General features: G+C 44.3%; 2 protein-coding genes across 9 annotated transcripts in view; both read right to left on the minus strand.

Moving 5' to 3' along the window:
* The window catches only part of cep135 (centrosomal protein 135), a 106024-nt gene extending 99914 nt beyond the window's left edge, over window positions 1–6110 (minus strand). For all 7 annotated transcript variants that reach the window (XM_055635862.1, XM_055635871.1, XM_055635845.1 and 4 more), the window contains exon 1: window positions 6051–6110. The gene's annotated coding sequence lies outside the window, so the exon portion shown is untranslated. The remainder of the gene's footprint in view (window positions 1–6050) is intronic.
* Window positions 6111–13685: 7575 nt separating this feature from the next.
* The window catches only part of exoc1 (exocyst complex component 1), a 66155-nt gene continuing 62860 nt past the window's right edge, over window positions 13686–16980 (minus strand). For both annotated transcript variants that reach the window (XM_055635892.1, XM_055635883.1), the window contains 2 exons: window positions 16497–16691; window positions 13686–15778 (listed from right to left, as the gene is read on the minus strand). In XM_055635892.1, coding sequence (XP_055491867.1) covers window positions 15626–15778; window positions 16497–16691 — 348 coding nt within the window. In that variant the 3' untranslated portion in view covers window positions 13686–15625. The remainder of the gene's footprint in view (window positions 15779–16496; window positions 16692–16980) is intronic.

Below are 16980 nucleotides of genomic sequence, written 5' to 3' on the forward strand. Positions count from 1 at the left end.
CAGGCCCCGGGGATTTATCATCCTTCAGTCCCATTAGCTTACCCAATACTATTTCTCGCCTAATGAAAAATTATTTCAGTTCCTCGACCCCCATTAGATCCTCTGTCCTCCAATACTTATCCAAATCAAGTTTTATTCTGCACAACTGCAGTTAAGTACAGTTTCACTATTTCTTTGGACATAACTATATTAAAGTGAATCACTGAATAAAACGTCCATTATAATACAGCGTGGAAACAGGCTGGTCGGCCCAACTTGCCCACACGGACCAACATGTCCCATCTACACTGCTTCCACCTGCCTGCGGTTGGTCTATATCCTCTAAATCTGCCCTCTCCATGCACCTATCTAAATGTTTCTTAAATATTGCAATAGTACCTGCCTCAACTACCTCTTCCGGCAGATCATTCCATACACCCACCACACTTTGTGTGAAAAAGTTAACCCCCTGGTTCCTATTAAATTTTTTCTCACCTCACCTTAAACTGATGTTCTCTGGTTCCCGATTCCCCTACTCTGGGCAATAGACTCTGGGCATCTTCCTGATTTATTCCTCTCATGATTTTGGTCCTGATTTTGATGCTTGCAAAAGTTTTCTGCACATCATAGAGAATTGTCTAACTTTTGAACCACACTACCCTTACTCACTGCATGGGCCATTTACAAAAAAACATTATTTTGCTGGGCCAATGAGAGCAAGCTGGTGAATGGGCATTGATCTGAAACTGCCATTGTTTTTCCCTCCATTGATGCAGAGGAATCTACATTCCAACACTTTTTATTTCAGACTTTCAGTTGGAACTGCTCTGTGCTTCGATGATGCAAGCTGCCCTGGGGAGATGACTGTGAAGGTGTTCTTTGCAATTGAATGGTTCCGCAGACCACTTAAGACAACATTTGGAGTTGTCCATCGGAAGCAAAATACATTTTAAAATTTTCCAACTTTACATCTCCTTCGCACTGCTGCAAGTAATATATGTAAAATATTGTTAGAAGGGAGCAAGGCAGCTGGTATACAAACACTTGCTTCTGTGTGACAGCAGCTGCCCTAACATGGCATTTGTTTTTTTCAAATAGTTTGATGAAACAATTCAGCTTCTGTTCACTGAATTCCTGTGTCTGGCAGTATTATACGGTGGGTGGCAACAAGAGTGTGAAAGTAAATATTCAAAAATTTGTGTCAGTGCATGCAACGTACAAAATTATAAAAACACCATTAAAACAGCAGACTGGCACAAAATGCTGGAGTAACTAAGCGGGTCAGGCAGCATCTCTGGAGAAAAAGAATACGTAACATTTTGGGTTGAGACCCTTCATCAGACTTCATCAAACCAGCATTTGCAGATCCTTCCTACTCATGAAAACATACATTGCTTCTAATCACAGCTGGGCCAAAGATCTTGTACATATACACAGATGAACTACACAATAAAACCTGTTGATGTTCTATGCTTCTTTCAATTACAATTTAACTAATTTAAAATTCACACTTGGCCAGGTTAAATTTAACCTGACATTTCATGTTACATTGTCAAAAAGCCTATCAGCCTATCTACGATTTGGTCCAAAGCATTTCTATACATCAAACAGCAGAGGTCTTAGTACTGATCCCTTGTAACACAGCTGCTCACAGATTTGCAGTCAGAGAAACATCCCTCCACCATTATAAACACAAAAAGCTGGAGTAACTCAGTGGGTCAGGCAGTATCTTTGGAGAAAAGGAATAGGTAACGTTTCGGGTCGAGACCCTTCATCAGACTGAGTCAGGGGAGAGGGAAACGAGAGATATGAAAAGGTACATGGAACAAATCCATTAAAGATATGCAAAAGAACAAATCAAAGCCAGCAACAATGATCACAGAAAGGTGGGCCCCACAATGGTCCATTATTCACTGTGGAGAAGGCAATAACAAGTGCCCATATCTTCCTATCTCCACCCCTTTCTGCTTTCCGCAGAGACCGTTCCCTCCGTAACTCCCTGGTCAACTCGTCCCTTCCCACCTAAACCAACCCGTCCCAGGTACTTTCCCCTGCGACCGCAGGAGATGCAACACCTGTCCTTTTACCTCCCCCCCTCGACTCCATGCAAGGACCCAAACATCTTTTCAGGTGAAGCAGAGGTTCATTTGCACCTCCTTCAACCTCATCTCCTCCATCTGCTGTTCCAGGTGTCAATTTCTCAACATCGGCGAAACCAAGCGCAGGCTCGTCGATCATTTCGCTGAATACCTCAACTCGGTCCATCTTGACCAAGCTGATCTCCTGGTGGCCCAGCACTTCAACTCCCCCTCTCAATCTGACCGTTGAAGGAACAGTACCTCATATATCGCTTGGTTAGTTTACACCCCAGCATTATGAACATTAATTTCTCTAATTTGCTCTCTTAATTTTCCCCCTCCCCCCCATGTCAGTCATCCCACTAGTCCCACTGCCTCCGCCTACATTCTTTCTCTGTCCTACCCCCTCCCCTAACATCAGTCTGAAGAAGGGTCTCGACCCGAAACGTCACCAATTCCTTCTCTCCATAGATGCTGCTTCACCTACTGAGTTTCTCCAGCATTTTGTGTCTACCTGCGATAACGAGCGATACAAACAGTGAAACTCAGCAGGACAACAGTGAAACTAGTACGACGACTAGGGTGGGGAAGGGACGGAGAGAGAAGGGATGCATATTACTTGAAGGTAGAGAAATCAATATCAGACTGCTGCTGGGTTGTAAGTTGCCCAAGCCAAATATGAGATGTTGTTCTTCCAATTTGTGGTTGGCCTCACTCTGACAATAAAGGAGATCCTGGACAGAAAGGTTAGTGTGGGAATGGGAAGGTGAGTTAAAGTGTTTGCCAACCAGGAGATTGTGCAGGCCAAGGCAGACTGAACAAAGGTGTTCTGCGAAATGATCACCAGTCTACATTTCATCTTGCCAATATATAGGAGTCCACTCCTAGAACAGCGGATACAGTATATGGAGGAGGTACAAGTGAACCTCTGCCTCATGTAAGAGGACTGTTGGCGTCCCTGGACACAGTGTTGAGTCGGGAGGTATAAGAACAGGTGTTGCATCTCCTGCGGTTGAAGGGGAAAGTACCTAGGAAGGGTTGGTTTAGGTGGGATGGGGCGAGTTAAACGGAATTGCGGAGGGAACATTCTCTGTGCAAAGTGGAGGAGGAGAAGATGTATGGGAGATGGGAAGCTGTATGGGAGATGGGATCCCTCCACCATTATCCTGTCTTTCATCGCCAAGCCAATTTTGAATCCAATCGACCAAGTCTTCATATATACAGCATTTAAGAAGGAACTGCAGATGCTGGAAAATCGAAAGTACACAAAAATGCTGGAGAAACTCAGCGGGTGCAGCAGCATCTATGGAGCGAAGGAAATAGGCAACGTTTCGGGCCGAAACCCTTCTTCAGACTGGGAAATAGGCAACGTTTCGGGCCGAAACCCTTCTTCAGATTGGGCAATGTTTCGGGCCGAAACCCTTCTTCAGACTGGGCAGGGTTTCGGCCCGAAACGTTGCCTATTTCCCAGTCTGACAAAGGGTTTCGGCTCGAAAGGTTGCTTATTTCCTTCGCTCCATAGATGCTGCTGCACCCACTGAGTTTCTACAGCATTTTTGTGTACCTTCCTATATACAGTACTTGCGCAAAAATAACCAATTGCACGAAATAATAAATTGGTTTGGTTGGATAGTTTTTGACACCTCCAAACTAAATCTTATTCCACTCCATCTCCCAATAAACTGGCTATCCAAATTTCTTCTGCCCCATCCTCTAACTCATACCAGTTCATTTTCAACCTCTTCTGACCAAATCAGCCATTGGTCAAATAATTTTAGAACAAATATTTTGATTTTTCGAAATCCTCCCCGTGGCCATGGTTGCCAATAGTTGTGATCTCCTCCAACCCATTTATACATCTTGATAGAATTGATAGAATTTATTGCCACGCAACCAGGGTCGGTGGAATTTTGGGTTGTCAGCGGTACAATAATAAAGAACACACAACCACAATAAAAATATAACACAAACATCCACCACAGCATTCATCATTGTGGTCGAAGGCACAGAGCTTGGCCAGACCTCCTCCATTTTCCCCCGTGGTCAGGACCTCCACCCTCCGCAGCCGTTGCTGCGGGCGTCCAGATGGTAAGGGACAAAGTCAAAGGCAAGGTAAGTCCAGGATCGGCTCTCCCCCCCCGGAGACCGCGGCTTCAGGCTGGTGTAGGCCGCAGGCCGGCGGTCGAAGATTTAAGGTTCCCGCCGCGCCGCAGCCAGAAGCACCGCAGACCGCAGGGCTGGTGGTGGAGGCTCCCCTCCAGGGTTGATGGTAAGTCCATGCCGGACGCGTGGTAGAAGTTGGCCGCGGGCCGGCAGTGATGGCTTCTTCTTCCCCCGGGTCCCCCACGAGGGATCCCGGGGCTGTAGACGCCGCGCCAGCTGGAGCTCTGCAGACCGCGCGCGGCTTCAGGCTGCCGGCTGCCTCGGGCCAGCGAAACGGAGCCATCCCCTCCAGCGAGGGCTCGCCTGCTCCACACCGACAGTCCACGCTGCGCCCGCCGCTGAAGCCCCGGGCACGTCTCCGGGAAAGGCCGCGCTGATCCTTGCTATTAGGCCACGGGGGATGCGATCTGGAAAAAGTCGCCTCTCCGTGGAGGAGGCGGCCAAAACGGTTTCCCCCTTACCCCCCCCCCACACCACCCCCACACAAAACACACCGAGAAACATCAAAAACATACTAAATTTTTTTTTTTTAAGTTGAAAAAACTAATGCGCTGCTGACGGGCTGCTGCCACTGCAGCGCCCCCTACCTACCTATATATATCTGTGTAAGAAGGAACTGCAGATCAAGTCGTCAAGTCAAGTTTATTTGTCACATACACATACCAGATGTGCAGTGAAATGAAAGTGGCAATGCTCGCGGACTTTTGTGCAAAAGAGAAACAACCAAACAAACTATAAACACAATCATAACAATCTTCAAATCCAGTGTTAAAACACATTTGTACTCCCTGGCTTTTGACCATGCCTGAGACTTTGCTTCTGTTTTTATTGTTTTTAATGTTTCTTTATTTTACATGTCTTTTCCTACTATTTCTTTTGATTGTTATTATTGGTGTGTATTAACTTTTTTGTCAATGATTAGTGATGTACAGCACTTTGTTGCAACTATGATTGTTTTTAAAGTGCTCTATAAATACAATTATTATTATTATTATTATTATTATTATTATTATAACACACATATTCTTTTACATAATAAATAATGGAAAGAAAAACGTTCAGTAGAGTTAGCCTCTGGTGAGATAGGCGTTTACAGTCCGAATGGCCTCTGGGAAGAAACTGCTGCATTAAACCGAAAATAGTCACAAAAAGTTGGGATAACTCAGCAGGTCAGGCAGCATCTCTGAAGAAAACGAATAGGTGACATTTCGAGAATAAATGATGTTCAAGAAGTGTGTCGACCCTAAACGTCTGTCTCACCCATTCCTTTTCTCCAGAGATGCTGTTTGACCGGCTGACTTACCCCAGCGTGTTAATAGTGGAGGGATGTTGCTCCGACTGTCAGTCCTGTGTGTGTGTGTGTGAGCAACGTTGTTCCACACGGATCAACACTGTCCAGCTTTTAGTGTTTGTCTTCCAGCACCGTACATCTGCCAGCGCCCTTGTGTTTACATTGCTGGAGTCCCTTCCACTCCCGAAGCCCCGGCATTTCCTGCTGAGGTCCGTCCGCCTGTGACTGCCTAACCTGGGCGGCTTCAGCTACGACAGCTCGGCGCTTCCCTCCCCTCCCCCCTCGCTGCCCGGACTGAGGCCCCGGACCCTCCGCCCCAGGCCCCCCGCCCGAGGGGAGCGGCGCTCCCGCTGCACCAACCCCGTGGGGGAGAGACCGCAGCGAAGGGCCGGCGGAGCGAGGGCCGGAGCCCCGGGATAGAACCGCGGTCTCCGCCCCAACCCGACCCGACCCCGGGGGTGGTGGGTGGTAGACGACCCGTCTGTCCTGTCCTGTTCTGTCCTGTCCCCTCCACGGTTAGAGCAGAGACATCCCCTCACCTCACCGCCGCTGCTGCTGCTGCCGCTGTCACCGGTCACCGGTCACCGGTCACCTCACCGCCGCCGTCGTCCCCGCCGCCCCCTCTCCGTCACCGACTCCGCGGCAAGACGTTTGAAAATGGCGCGCACCGCATCCGGGCGACCGCGAAACCGCGCCGCAGCGCCGCCCGGCGGAGGCGTGGGGGAACTACACCCGGTTCAACGCCGCCCGGCGGTAAAAGGGGACTGCACACGGCCAGTGGCGCCATCCAGTGGTGTAAATGGAAATTACACACGGGGGGCAACGAGGCTTTCTCTACATATGTATATCTATATTACTAAAAGTCTGATCTTGACCACTTCCTGTTGTTCTGTATATTGATTTTATAAAAAACGCTACCACTTACAGCTGTGATTTTTGGCCATCTTACTCAGAGTCCCCCTCCGCTGCGCAGAACAAGAGGATTTTTCCCATCGATGAAAAATACAAGAGTTAGATTCTATTAGTTCTATGAGTTAGTTAAATGTTGAGATTCTCTCTGCTGAAGGCCATGCCCCTTCCGGAGGGACTATAAAACCCAGAAGTGTTGAGTGCCTCAGTCAGTCTGTGCAAGATGGTGGATGGAGAGGATCACGTCTCTCAGTCTGAGCTGTGAATAACACTGAACACATGTCTACTAAACTGTGAGTGTGGTTTTACTGACCTTGATGTGGTTTGAAAATGAAAATGTGGTTGGTTTGAAATAAAAGCACTGCAAATGGTTGGTGGCGGTTGGTTTTAAATGAAAGCACAGCAAATGGTTGGTGGCGGTTGCTTTGCAATGAAAGCACAGCAAATGGTTGGTGGTGGTTGGTTTGAAATGGAAAATTATTAAAAGTCTAAACTTGACAACTTCCAGTTTACACTGTATATTGATTTTAGATAAAACGTTACCACTTATGGTGATTTCTGGCCATCTTACTCAGTCAACCTCCGCTCATCAGTTGTAGAGGATTCTTCCCATCATTGAAAAATAAAAGTGTTATTATTGTTTTTAAAAATGTTGAGAATCTCTCTCCTGTCAATCACGCCATGAAGGCCATGCCCCTTCCAATGAGAGGGGGAGGGATAATAAAATCCAGACGTGTGGGTGTGGCTCAGTCTCTACAAGATGGGGGAGGGAGAGGTCACTACTCTGTCTGAGCTGTGAATCAACTGAACACACTGAATGTCTACTGAACTGTGGGTGTGGTGTTTATGTGGTGTTTTGTGTGGTTTTATGGTGGTTTCACCATGCTTGAAATGGTATGAAACTGCATTTGAATGTGGTGGCCTTGCACCCTGCATGAAATGGTATAAAACTGCATTTGAATTTGGTGGCCTTGCACCCTGCTTGAAATGGTATGAAACGGCATTTGAATTTGGTGGCCTTGCGCCCTGCTTGAAGTGGCATGAAACTGCACTTGAGTTTGGTGGCCTTGCACCCTGCTTGAAGTGGCATGAAACTGCACTTGAGTTTGGTGGCCTTGCACCCTGCTTGAAGTGGTAGAAAACTGCACTTGAGTTTCGTGGCCTTGCACCCTGCTTGAAGAGGTATGAAACTGCACTTGAATTTGGTGGCCTTGCACCCTGCTTCAAGTGGCATGAATGCACGAGTTTGGTGGACTTGGACCATGCTTGAAGTGGTATGAAACTGCACTTGAATTTGGTGGACTTGCACCCTGCTTGAAGTGGTATGAATCTGCACTTGAATTTGGTGGCCTTGCACCCTGCTTGAAGCAGTAGGAAATGCACCTGAATTTGGTGGCCTTGACTCAAGGAATAGCCTCAACTGCCAACCCACCAGCCGTGAGTGAGCTGCCAGCACATCAGTCTTGAGTGACTGAGCTGCCACCCCAAGGATCCATTTGGCCCAAGAATCCATTTGTCCCCCCCCCACAACAACAACAAAAGCATGCACCAAACGCCTGCTGGATAAACTCCAGGAAAACATCAAATGGGCACCAATGGAGATTAAACCCAGCAAATCCTGCAGTATTTCCATTGTCAAAGGCCGGCTCGCTGACGAAAGGTTCTGCATCAATAACGAGACAATACCAACTGTCCTGGAGAAGCCTGTCAAAAGCCTCAGGCAATGGTACACCGCATACCTCAAGGATGCAGAGCAGGTGGAACAACTCAGGCAGGATACAATCACTGGCCTTAAGCAAATCAACAACACTGCTCTCCCAGGGAAGCTGAAGCTTTGGTGCCTTCAATTCTCCCTACTGCCCCGACTCATGTGGCCAATTACCATCTATGAGGTCACTTTATCCCATGTCAACCGGCTGGAGAGACTGGTGAACTCACAAGTGAGGAAGTGGCTTGGGCTACCGAGATGCCTCAGCAGCATCGGGCTCTATGGGAATGGAGCCCTCTCACTGCCAGTCTCAAGCCTGGTGGAAGAATACAAATGTGCCAAAGTGAGGCTGGACATGACACTAACAGAATCCTGGGACCCAATAATAAGAGGTGTCGCTCCAACCCTAGCAACAGGGAAGAAATGGACTCCAGCAGCAGTGGTACTGGATGCAAAATCAGCCCTCCGACATCGGGACATAGTGGGCCATGCCCAACAAGGCCGAGGGGGCTTTGGCCTGGGAGCAATGAAACCTACCTGGCAAAAGGCTACTCCAGATGAACGTCGGCACCTGGTGGTGGAGGAGATGCGCCACCAGGAAGAAGCAGCCAGGTGTGCCAAAGCCATATCCCAAGCCAAACAAGGCCGCTGGATGAGGTGGGATGGCGTTGAGAGGAGGACGATCACATGGAGAGAGCTGTGGACCATGGAGTCAAATAAGTTGAGCTTCATTAGCAGAGCAACATATGACGTCCTTCACTCTCCCACAAACCTAAATCTTTGGCAGGGAGAGGATCCAGCCTGCTCCCTGTGTGCAGTTCCAGCAAACCTCAAGCACATTCTGGTCGGTTGTAAGACCAGCCTAACACAAGGCAGATACACCTGGCGACACAACCAGGTGCTGAGGTGTTTGGCAGCTGATCTCGAATGGAAGAGTTACCACCAACGCCATGCCTATCAATGCAATGCCATGCCCAGATACCATTCCCGCAAATACTCCTTCATCCGGGAAGGAGAGAAATGAAGGACTAACCCCTCGCCTCTCAACTCATTCCCACTGAATGCAGCCAGGGACTGGGAAATGTGCGTTGACCTAGGCCAGAGGCTTTCGTTCAGAGTTGAAATCGCAGCTGCCAACCTGCGGCCAGACCTCGTTCTCTGATCCAACTCCTGTCTGCGTGTTTTCATCATTGAGCTGATGGTTCCCTGGGAGGAGGCTGTGGACGAAGCTTATGAAAGAAAAAAGCTTTGATATTCAAACCTTGCAGCAGAGGCAGAGGAGAGAGATTGGAGGGTAAGGGTGTGCCCAGTGGATGTGGGGTGCAGGGGCTTTGTAGCCAGTTCCACCGCAAGGCTCCTGAGGGAAGTAGGAGTCAGAAGGCAGGCACAAAGAAAGGAAATAAAAGAACTTGCCAATACCGCCGAATGGAGCTGTGGCTGAAGAGGCTAACCATAAGACACAGACCCAGGTCTGATCATTGTGCGGTGGGCCTGCCTCGACTGAGGGTGTCTTGTGATAAAAGGCTGAAACACCCAGCGACGTTGAGGTACACAACTGAAGATGTGTCTGATTGGTAGAAAAATCACCAAGTGGTCATCCCCAAGAATGTCAATTGTAGTGAAAAATCTTAGGGATTGTAACATCCCGTCTTGCTAATCAATCTATTCCGGAGGGTTTATTTTTCTGATGCCATTTAAACTTCATTTGGATTTCAATCACTTCAATGTAAAAGTAATTGGGAATGGGGAGCATTGGAACAAAAATTTGGCCTCGGTACATATTAACTGTAATTTGATAATGTATGCATGTTGGCAGGTGCAATCAAAACAAAGATTTTTTTTAAATCTTTGTTGTGTTATGAATACCACAGAAAATATTATGTACTCTCAAGATTACATTTAATAGAATAATATTGCTTAAATATATAATTATTGGACTTTACATTTCGGAAAAGTCCCAGCTGAGAGGAAGACAGCAAAATACTGAAAATATTGGGGGTGAAAATGACTTCAGGACAGTTTGTTAGGAGAATGAAGGAAATGGTAACAGAATACTTATACAGCTGAGTAAGTATAATTTTATGGATGAGAAATTGTGTTCAACCAACTGATGACTTCTTTGACAAAGTAACTAGAATGTTAGAGAACAAGGAAGTCAATGGATGTAGCAAATTTTGTTATACACAATCTGGTCTGTGAAGTGCCCCATAAAAGATTACCACATTAGATAAGCACCTGTGGACTTGAACGTAATAGGTTAAGTCCAGGGGGTCAGTTATGGGGCTTTATGTGTGGGCCAGATATATTGTCAGTGCAGAGAGGCTAGGAGCAAGGGCAAGTGTGCATCCAGAGTCAAGATCTGGAATAGCATTAGGTGTGCAGTCAAAGCTGGGACGATGGGAGTGTTCAACACTGGGAACCTAAGTAGGTAAGCAGCTATGATCAGGGTAGAATAGGGGGCCATGTGTAAGGCAGGACAGGGTCAAAATGAGAGAAGGTAGACCAACGCGGCGGTTGAAGATGGGATCGTTACAGATGGAGGGACAGCAGGACACCAGAAGGCCTGTGGCAGGGGCTACGGATTGTAACAACTACCGAAGCACCGCTGCAACTGGATTCAGGGTCGGGACAATACCGTACCGAAGCTGAAGGGAGGAACCAGGCTTCCGCACGTGAGATCCAGGTTGGTCAAAAATGGGCCAAGTGTTTGATTATGCGGGCGGCGCTGGGTTTAAACACCGCAGAGCCTGGGATCTTTCGCCGAGATCGCCAGTGTTGGAGCTCGGACCAGCGCGCGCCTGTGGACCCGTTGCAGTTCGCACTTTCCCAGGGAACTGACGTCCCCACCAGTCTCCCAAGGTAGTCAAGGGGAGGAAGCGGCCATGTTCCAGACCCTGATCTAGCACTCTGTGGTGCCAGGAGTCGAAGGAGCTGATCATGGACTTTAGGACACTCCATTGAGTATAAATGGTGTGGATAGGGTGAACTGTTTTAAATATCTGGGAGTCCCTCTGAGGATATGACATGGACACGCCTCAGCACTGCTGGCGCTCCACCATCCGGCGAGAGGGCCTGTAACATCGGGCTGCCGTTGCGGCAACTGCGGAGGCCTCAATAGGCCCGACCATGGGTGAACAAGAGGAAGAGGACTGGACTTTGTTGCCTTCCCTCACAGTGGGAACCATTGTGGGGGGGGGATGTTTTTATGTCAAATGTTAAATTCTTTAATGTTGTGTTTTATTTTTATTGGTGTGCTGCATATGGCAACTCAAATTTCACTACACCAATTGGTGTATGTGACAATAAATGTCCTTTTTACTTTAATAATCTGATTTCTATACATGAATATACTAAGATCATTCATGTGCTGTTGATCAGAGTCTGGCTCTACTGTGGCATGTAATTAGGAATGTAATTTCGCCTAATCTTATTCATAGCTAATTTAAATGTTAAATATTTATGCATTAAATCCAATTTAATGCATAAATATTGCATTCAAGTATAAGTTAAAAGACTCACTACAGTATACATCAGATTGCACAATTTCAAACTGAAAAATGCAAAAGCTCCGTACCAATGGGAGGGGGGGATACCCTCTCCCACACCCCCCCCCCCCCCCCCTCGGTTGCTGCCCTCCCTTGGGCTTGGTCTCTCGCAATTTCTCACTCCCAACGCTCACCCATGTTGGCAGCCCTGTTAAATGGTCAGCTCGACATAGATCACCAAACCCAAACCTATTAGGAGCAGACGAGGACATTCGATCCAATTTGAGATACCAGCTACCAAGACAGATGTGTACAGCAATTCATTCTTCCCCCACACAATTAAAGCACGGAATAGTCTTCGCCCTACCATAGTTACTCAACCATACGCAACTAAATTTAGGGTAGCTCTTAGAAACATAGAAAATAGGTGTAGGAGTAGGCCATTCAGCCCTTCGAGCCTGCAACGCAATTCAATATGATCATGGTTGATCATCCAACTCGGTATCTGTACCTGCTTTCTCTCCATACCTCCCGATACCTTTAGCCACAAGGGCCACATCTAACTCCTTCTTAAATATAGCCAATGAACTGGCCTCAACTACATTCTGTGGCAGAGAATTCCAGAGGTTCACCACTATGTGTAAAAAATGTTTTTCTCATCTCAGTCCTAAAAGATTTCCCCTTTATCCTTAAACTGTGACCCCTTGTCCTGGACTTCCCCAACATCGGGAACAATCTTCCTGCATCTAGCCTGTCCAACCCCTTAAGAATTTTGTAAGTTTCTATAAGGTCCCCCCTCAAATCTTCTAAATTCTAGCGAGTACAAGCCGAGTCTATCCAGTCTTTCTTCATATGAATGTCCTGACATCCCAGGAATCAGTCTGGTGAACCTTCTCTGCACTCCCTCTATGGTAAGAATGTCTTTCCTCAGATTAGGAGACCAAACCTGTACGCAATACTCCAGGTATGGTCTCACCAAGACCCTGTACAACTGCAGAACATCCCTACTCCTATACTCAAATCCTTCTTCTATAAGAATCTTTTTTTGCTTAAGTCCACCTCCAGTTTAAATTCCATTTGGAATATTTTGGAGGACCAAGAACCAAGAGTAGCACCTGATCGCCGGCGCCACCCGGCAGTAAAGTGGGGGAACAACACCTGTAGGCAACACCACCCTGTGGTAGAGTGGGGAACGACACTTGAAAGGACGATTGTGCTAGATTCGCGGGAAATAGCAGCAGGCGAAACCCCCCCTTCGGGGCTAATTTGGGCTTTGTTATGTAATATTTCTTTTGAAGAAGATTTCTGCACTTTAGGAGATGACAGTTGAGGCATACTCCATCCTCGATGCTACAGGTGTTACTGGGTCAGTAAAGTTTCCAATCCAGTTGTTTATGGTCCATATCTATTAACTTCAGGTGATGAGCCTGCTACCCTCGTGCTTTGATTGTCGGAGGCCAATAACTCTCATGAGTTACTGAGGTTGCAAAGCTAGATGGCAATATGTTAGATGGAGATGGAAATGGTACATTGGGGTTTATTGCGAAATAATTTGAGTGCAAGGGTGGTGGCTACTTGGCTCGACTGCTCGGGGGTCTTGTATGATTGCATCTGGAATCTTCTTTCAAGATCTGTTCTCCATGCCTGAAGGACATACATTTCATCAGAACGTTCCAGAAGATTTTCAGTCCAAAACATGAACGTTTTTTGAGCCTGATGGATCCCGACCCGAAACGTCACCTACCCACAGTTCCTCCAACACTTCTGTCTTTTTCAACGACTTTTTCTTTCCATAAATGCTGCCTGACTTCATGACTGTTCCCAGCATATTTTACATGAAGCAAGACAAATTCCATCTATAGTTACAGTCCATCTCTTTGTAATCTCCAAAGTAATAAAAGGTATAAGTGACAGTTATTTCAAGCAGCAATTAGCAATAATAAAAAATAGATAAATCTGCATGTGCGAGTGGTGCATTTTGTGTCTTCTGGCTACTACATACATTTTCAGCATTTTCTGTTTCAAATAATGTCCGTTGCACTCAGGCTAAATAAAACAGGCTAAAGTAACACTTACGTTCACTATATTTTATTGAGTGTTTTAAATACAGTGATAAATTGTCAAAGTCAATAAAAATCTGCTTTTTCATAGAATGGTACTGTTTACAGAGTAAATAAATGATAGAGCGTATTACATAGATTGACAACATGATGCAAGTCTGCTGAAGGAAGCTATCAACAATAAACTTTAAAGGTTTAAATAAAGTAGAAGTTATGCATCAATAAGGTACAAAATTTTATATTGTAAGGCAAGCCGAACATGATAAAGACACGGGCAGTATCAATAATATGTGCACCTTAATGTAAATATTTCAGTATTCTCTTCAGTGTTACTTAATTCATTTCCACGATTCATAATGCTGATAAAAATGGTTATTTTCTGAATTCATTATATAATGGACTGGAGATCATTTAAATCATCTTTAGTGTTCACCTGACGTGTTAGTAAACATATCCATTCATGTGATTGCAAGATAAGGTATTGTCTACGTACAAATGTTATTAAATGATTTAAATCAATGTGGCATATTACAAATAAACACTTGTTTCATACATATCTTAAACAAAAGTATCTCACTTTTATGTGAGAGGGCCTTACTGAGGAAGAATTCCATATGTTAGATCTAGGATACATCTTAAACATCTGTCATGAGATTCGCACTAACATTTGAATTGCTTAGTTCCAGTAAATGGGCTGAAATACAATTACAACCTCTTGCTGTTTGACATCAATGTGCATTATTTTAAATGTTAATATACTAATTCAGAATAATGTACAAAATCAAATCAGTTAGTATATTTTGCAACATGATTAGTGTTTATAATTGATTAGTGCAGGTGCCTACTTCAAACATCACACAATACAATCTTCTAAATGGTAAATAGAAGACAATTTTTATCTGTAATATCAAGAATTACCATGTGTGAGTATATTAATGCATCTGTATTTCCAGTGTTAGTTTTAATTTATCCTACTCTGCTTAGCATTGCAAATTAAATAATAGCTCATTAATGGCTTTGGAATTTCCTCAAGTGATGTGAAATTCAATGCTTAATTCCAAAGGCAAAATTGAATTTCCAAAGTTACTGTATTAAGTTTACACTAATATTTTGAAACCTGTGTTCAGAATTTCTGTAAAATTGTTTTTTTTTAAGTTTCTCAAGGGTGACATATTCTGTTAAAGTTTGCTCTCTATTGGGTCAATTTAAAATGTCTTAAATATTAGCTTAATGTTTAATAGGTTTCCACAGCAAATTGAAGAGAAAGATAATTAACATATTGGAGTTAAGTGTTATTTTAAACTAAATCTGCTTTTTCTGGGATATGGTAAGCATTTTTACAATATTTTATTATATGATATCCAATTATTATGTTAGAGGAACCAATCTTAGTTTGGTTCGTTCCAGTGGGCCGAAGGGCCTGTTTCCGTGTTGTATCTCTAAACTAAAACTAAATCTTACTTAAATTCACTTTGACAAATGCAATCAAGCTCAGTAATTTTCCAACAGCTATGAACCTTTCCTTAACATTACAGAACCAAAATATGGCCATCCCCATCTCTTTACTCAAAGGTTGTGATTGGATTAACTATGTAACGGCAAATTGCCGCTTGATGTCGAGCCAAAAAATGTATTTTGTTTAAAGAATAGCATAACATTTGAAAATATATTACATTTTTTTTTTTTTTAAACTGGAGCCTCTGATCCTATGAAGGAGCACACCACAGAGCATCTGCATCCCTAATTGGAAAATATATTAAATAATGCATACAAGTTAATAAGGCCAGAAAAACTGGTTACAGTACATCTCAGCCTTGGGGTGCTAGAGAGAACATGGACATTGTTAAGGTAACATTAAATGACAATTCCACCAAAAGGATCCTCTTTCAGGATTTATTAAAGAGCATTTTATGAAAGTTGGGTAGGACACACTTATCATGCACAGCTTTGTTTTAGTGAGACTGAGCAATACTAGAGAAATATTCCAGAATGTCTTGAATGGTGAACTCCATTGTAATCCCAGATCCAGGATAACAGCGACCTATCAGTCCCTCAAAGTGCTTGTACTGACGAATGAATTCATCCTGCATTGAATGCCACATAACCTTTGGGGGAAATTAAAAACATCAGAATGTAACAATGAGGAAAACAAATATTTGCACATGCTGAAATTAAATACTTCATTGATGTTTTTCCAGACACAAATCCAAACACATTCTTTTTTTTAAATGCCTGTGTATTGTTTGCATAATAACTCTCTATGGTTCTTTTCCCAACACCAACTCTCAAAGAGGAAATATGTCAAGGCGAGTCCCACATGATTACATAACAAAGCACAGAAGAGATGCACATACTGAACAGACGGAAATCTTAACATGACTGGATCAAGGTAGATGCAAAATAAATACAAATGTGCAATTTAACTTTCAACATTAGGCACTTGAGGTCAAGAGGCAGAAAAGGTAGAGTGAAGGTAAACCCTGAGTATTATTCTTCAACTCTGGGCAAGGGCCCACGAGCATAAACAAATGAAAAACATTTTTGAGACAGAAATGAGGAATTATTTATGTAAAGAACCATCAATCAACAGTGCAAATGATAAATAGCAGGTGATGTTATGATGAAGAAATATGATGAGCATTAGCATAATGGACATTCAGGAGCAAGAGGAAGTAATATTCTTCCAAATTACCACTGAACTGTATTCAGCAAGGAAAAAATAAGTGCTTTTCAGAAATTCAAACTGCAAAACCAGGACATGTGGATTTTTTGTACACAAGACATACAAAGAAGCAGGCATTCAGATATTCCATCAACACTCACCTGCAGCAGGTTTTCCTCCTCACAGAGATGCTTGTCCACCTTTCTGTACAGGTTATCCAGTCCTTTCTTCACTTCCTTTCCAGGATATTCTTTAATAACTTTTCTTAGCTCTTGCTTGTTGAAGGCCAGCTGATAACTGACTTCCTCTTCCCTGATTCCCTGTGCTACGCGCGCTTCAATTCCCTCAAAGAAATGCTGCATGGACAACAAACTACAGTTAGTGACACAACCACTGTATACTAAAAAAAAATCAATGTTCCAATGTCTAAATTTGTCACCATTTTCTTCTCAGAACAATAAATTATATTTAGGAAAATAGCGGTAGGAACCACAAGGTTAATCATGCAGAATATAATTTGCAGCAAATATGGTTTGACCAATAGAAACTATGGACCTGATGTTTGAATAAACAATTCATTCTTGTTTTTCAGCACTGAGACTGTGTATTGTGATTTCTTCTCCCAAAGCAAGCTCGAGTTGATAC

The sequence above is a fragment of the Leucoraja erinacea genome, chromosome 1 (assembly GCF_028641065.1).
Source record: "Leucoraja erinacea ecotype New England chromosome 1, Leri_hhj_1, whole genome shotgun sequence".
Classification (NCBI taxonomy): domain Eukaryota; kingdom Metazoa; phylum Chordata; class Chondrichthyes; order Rajiformes; family Rajidae; genus Leucoraja; species Leucoraja erinaceus.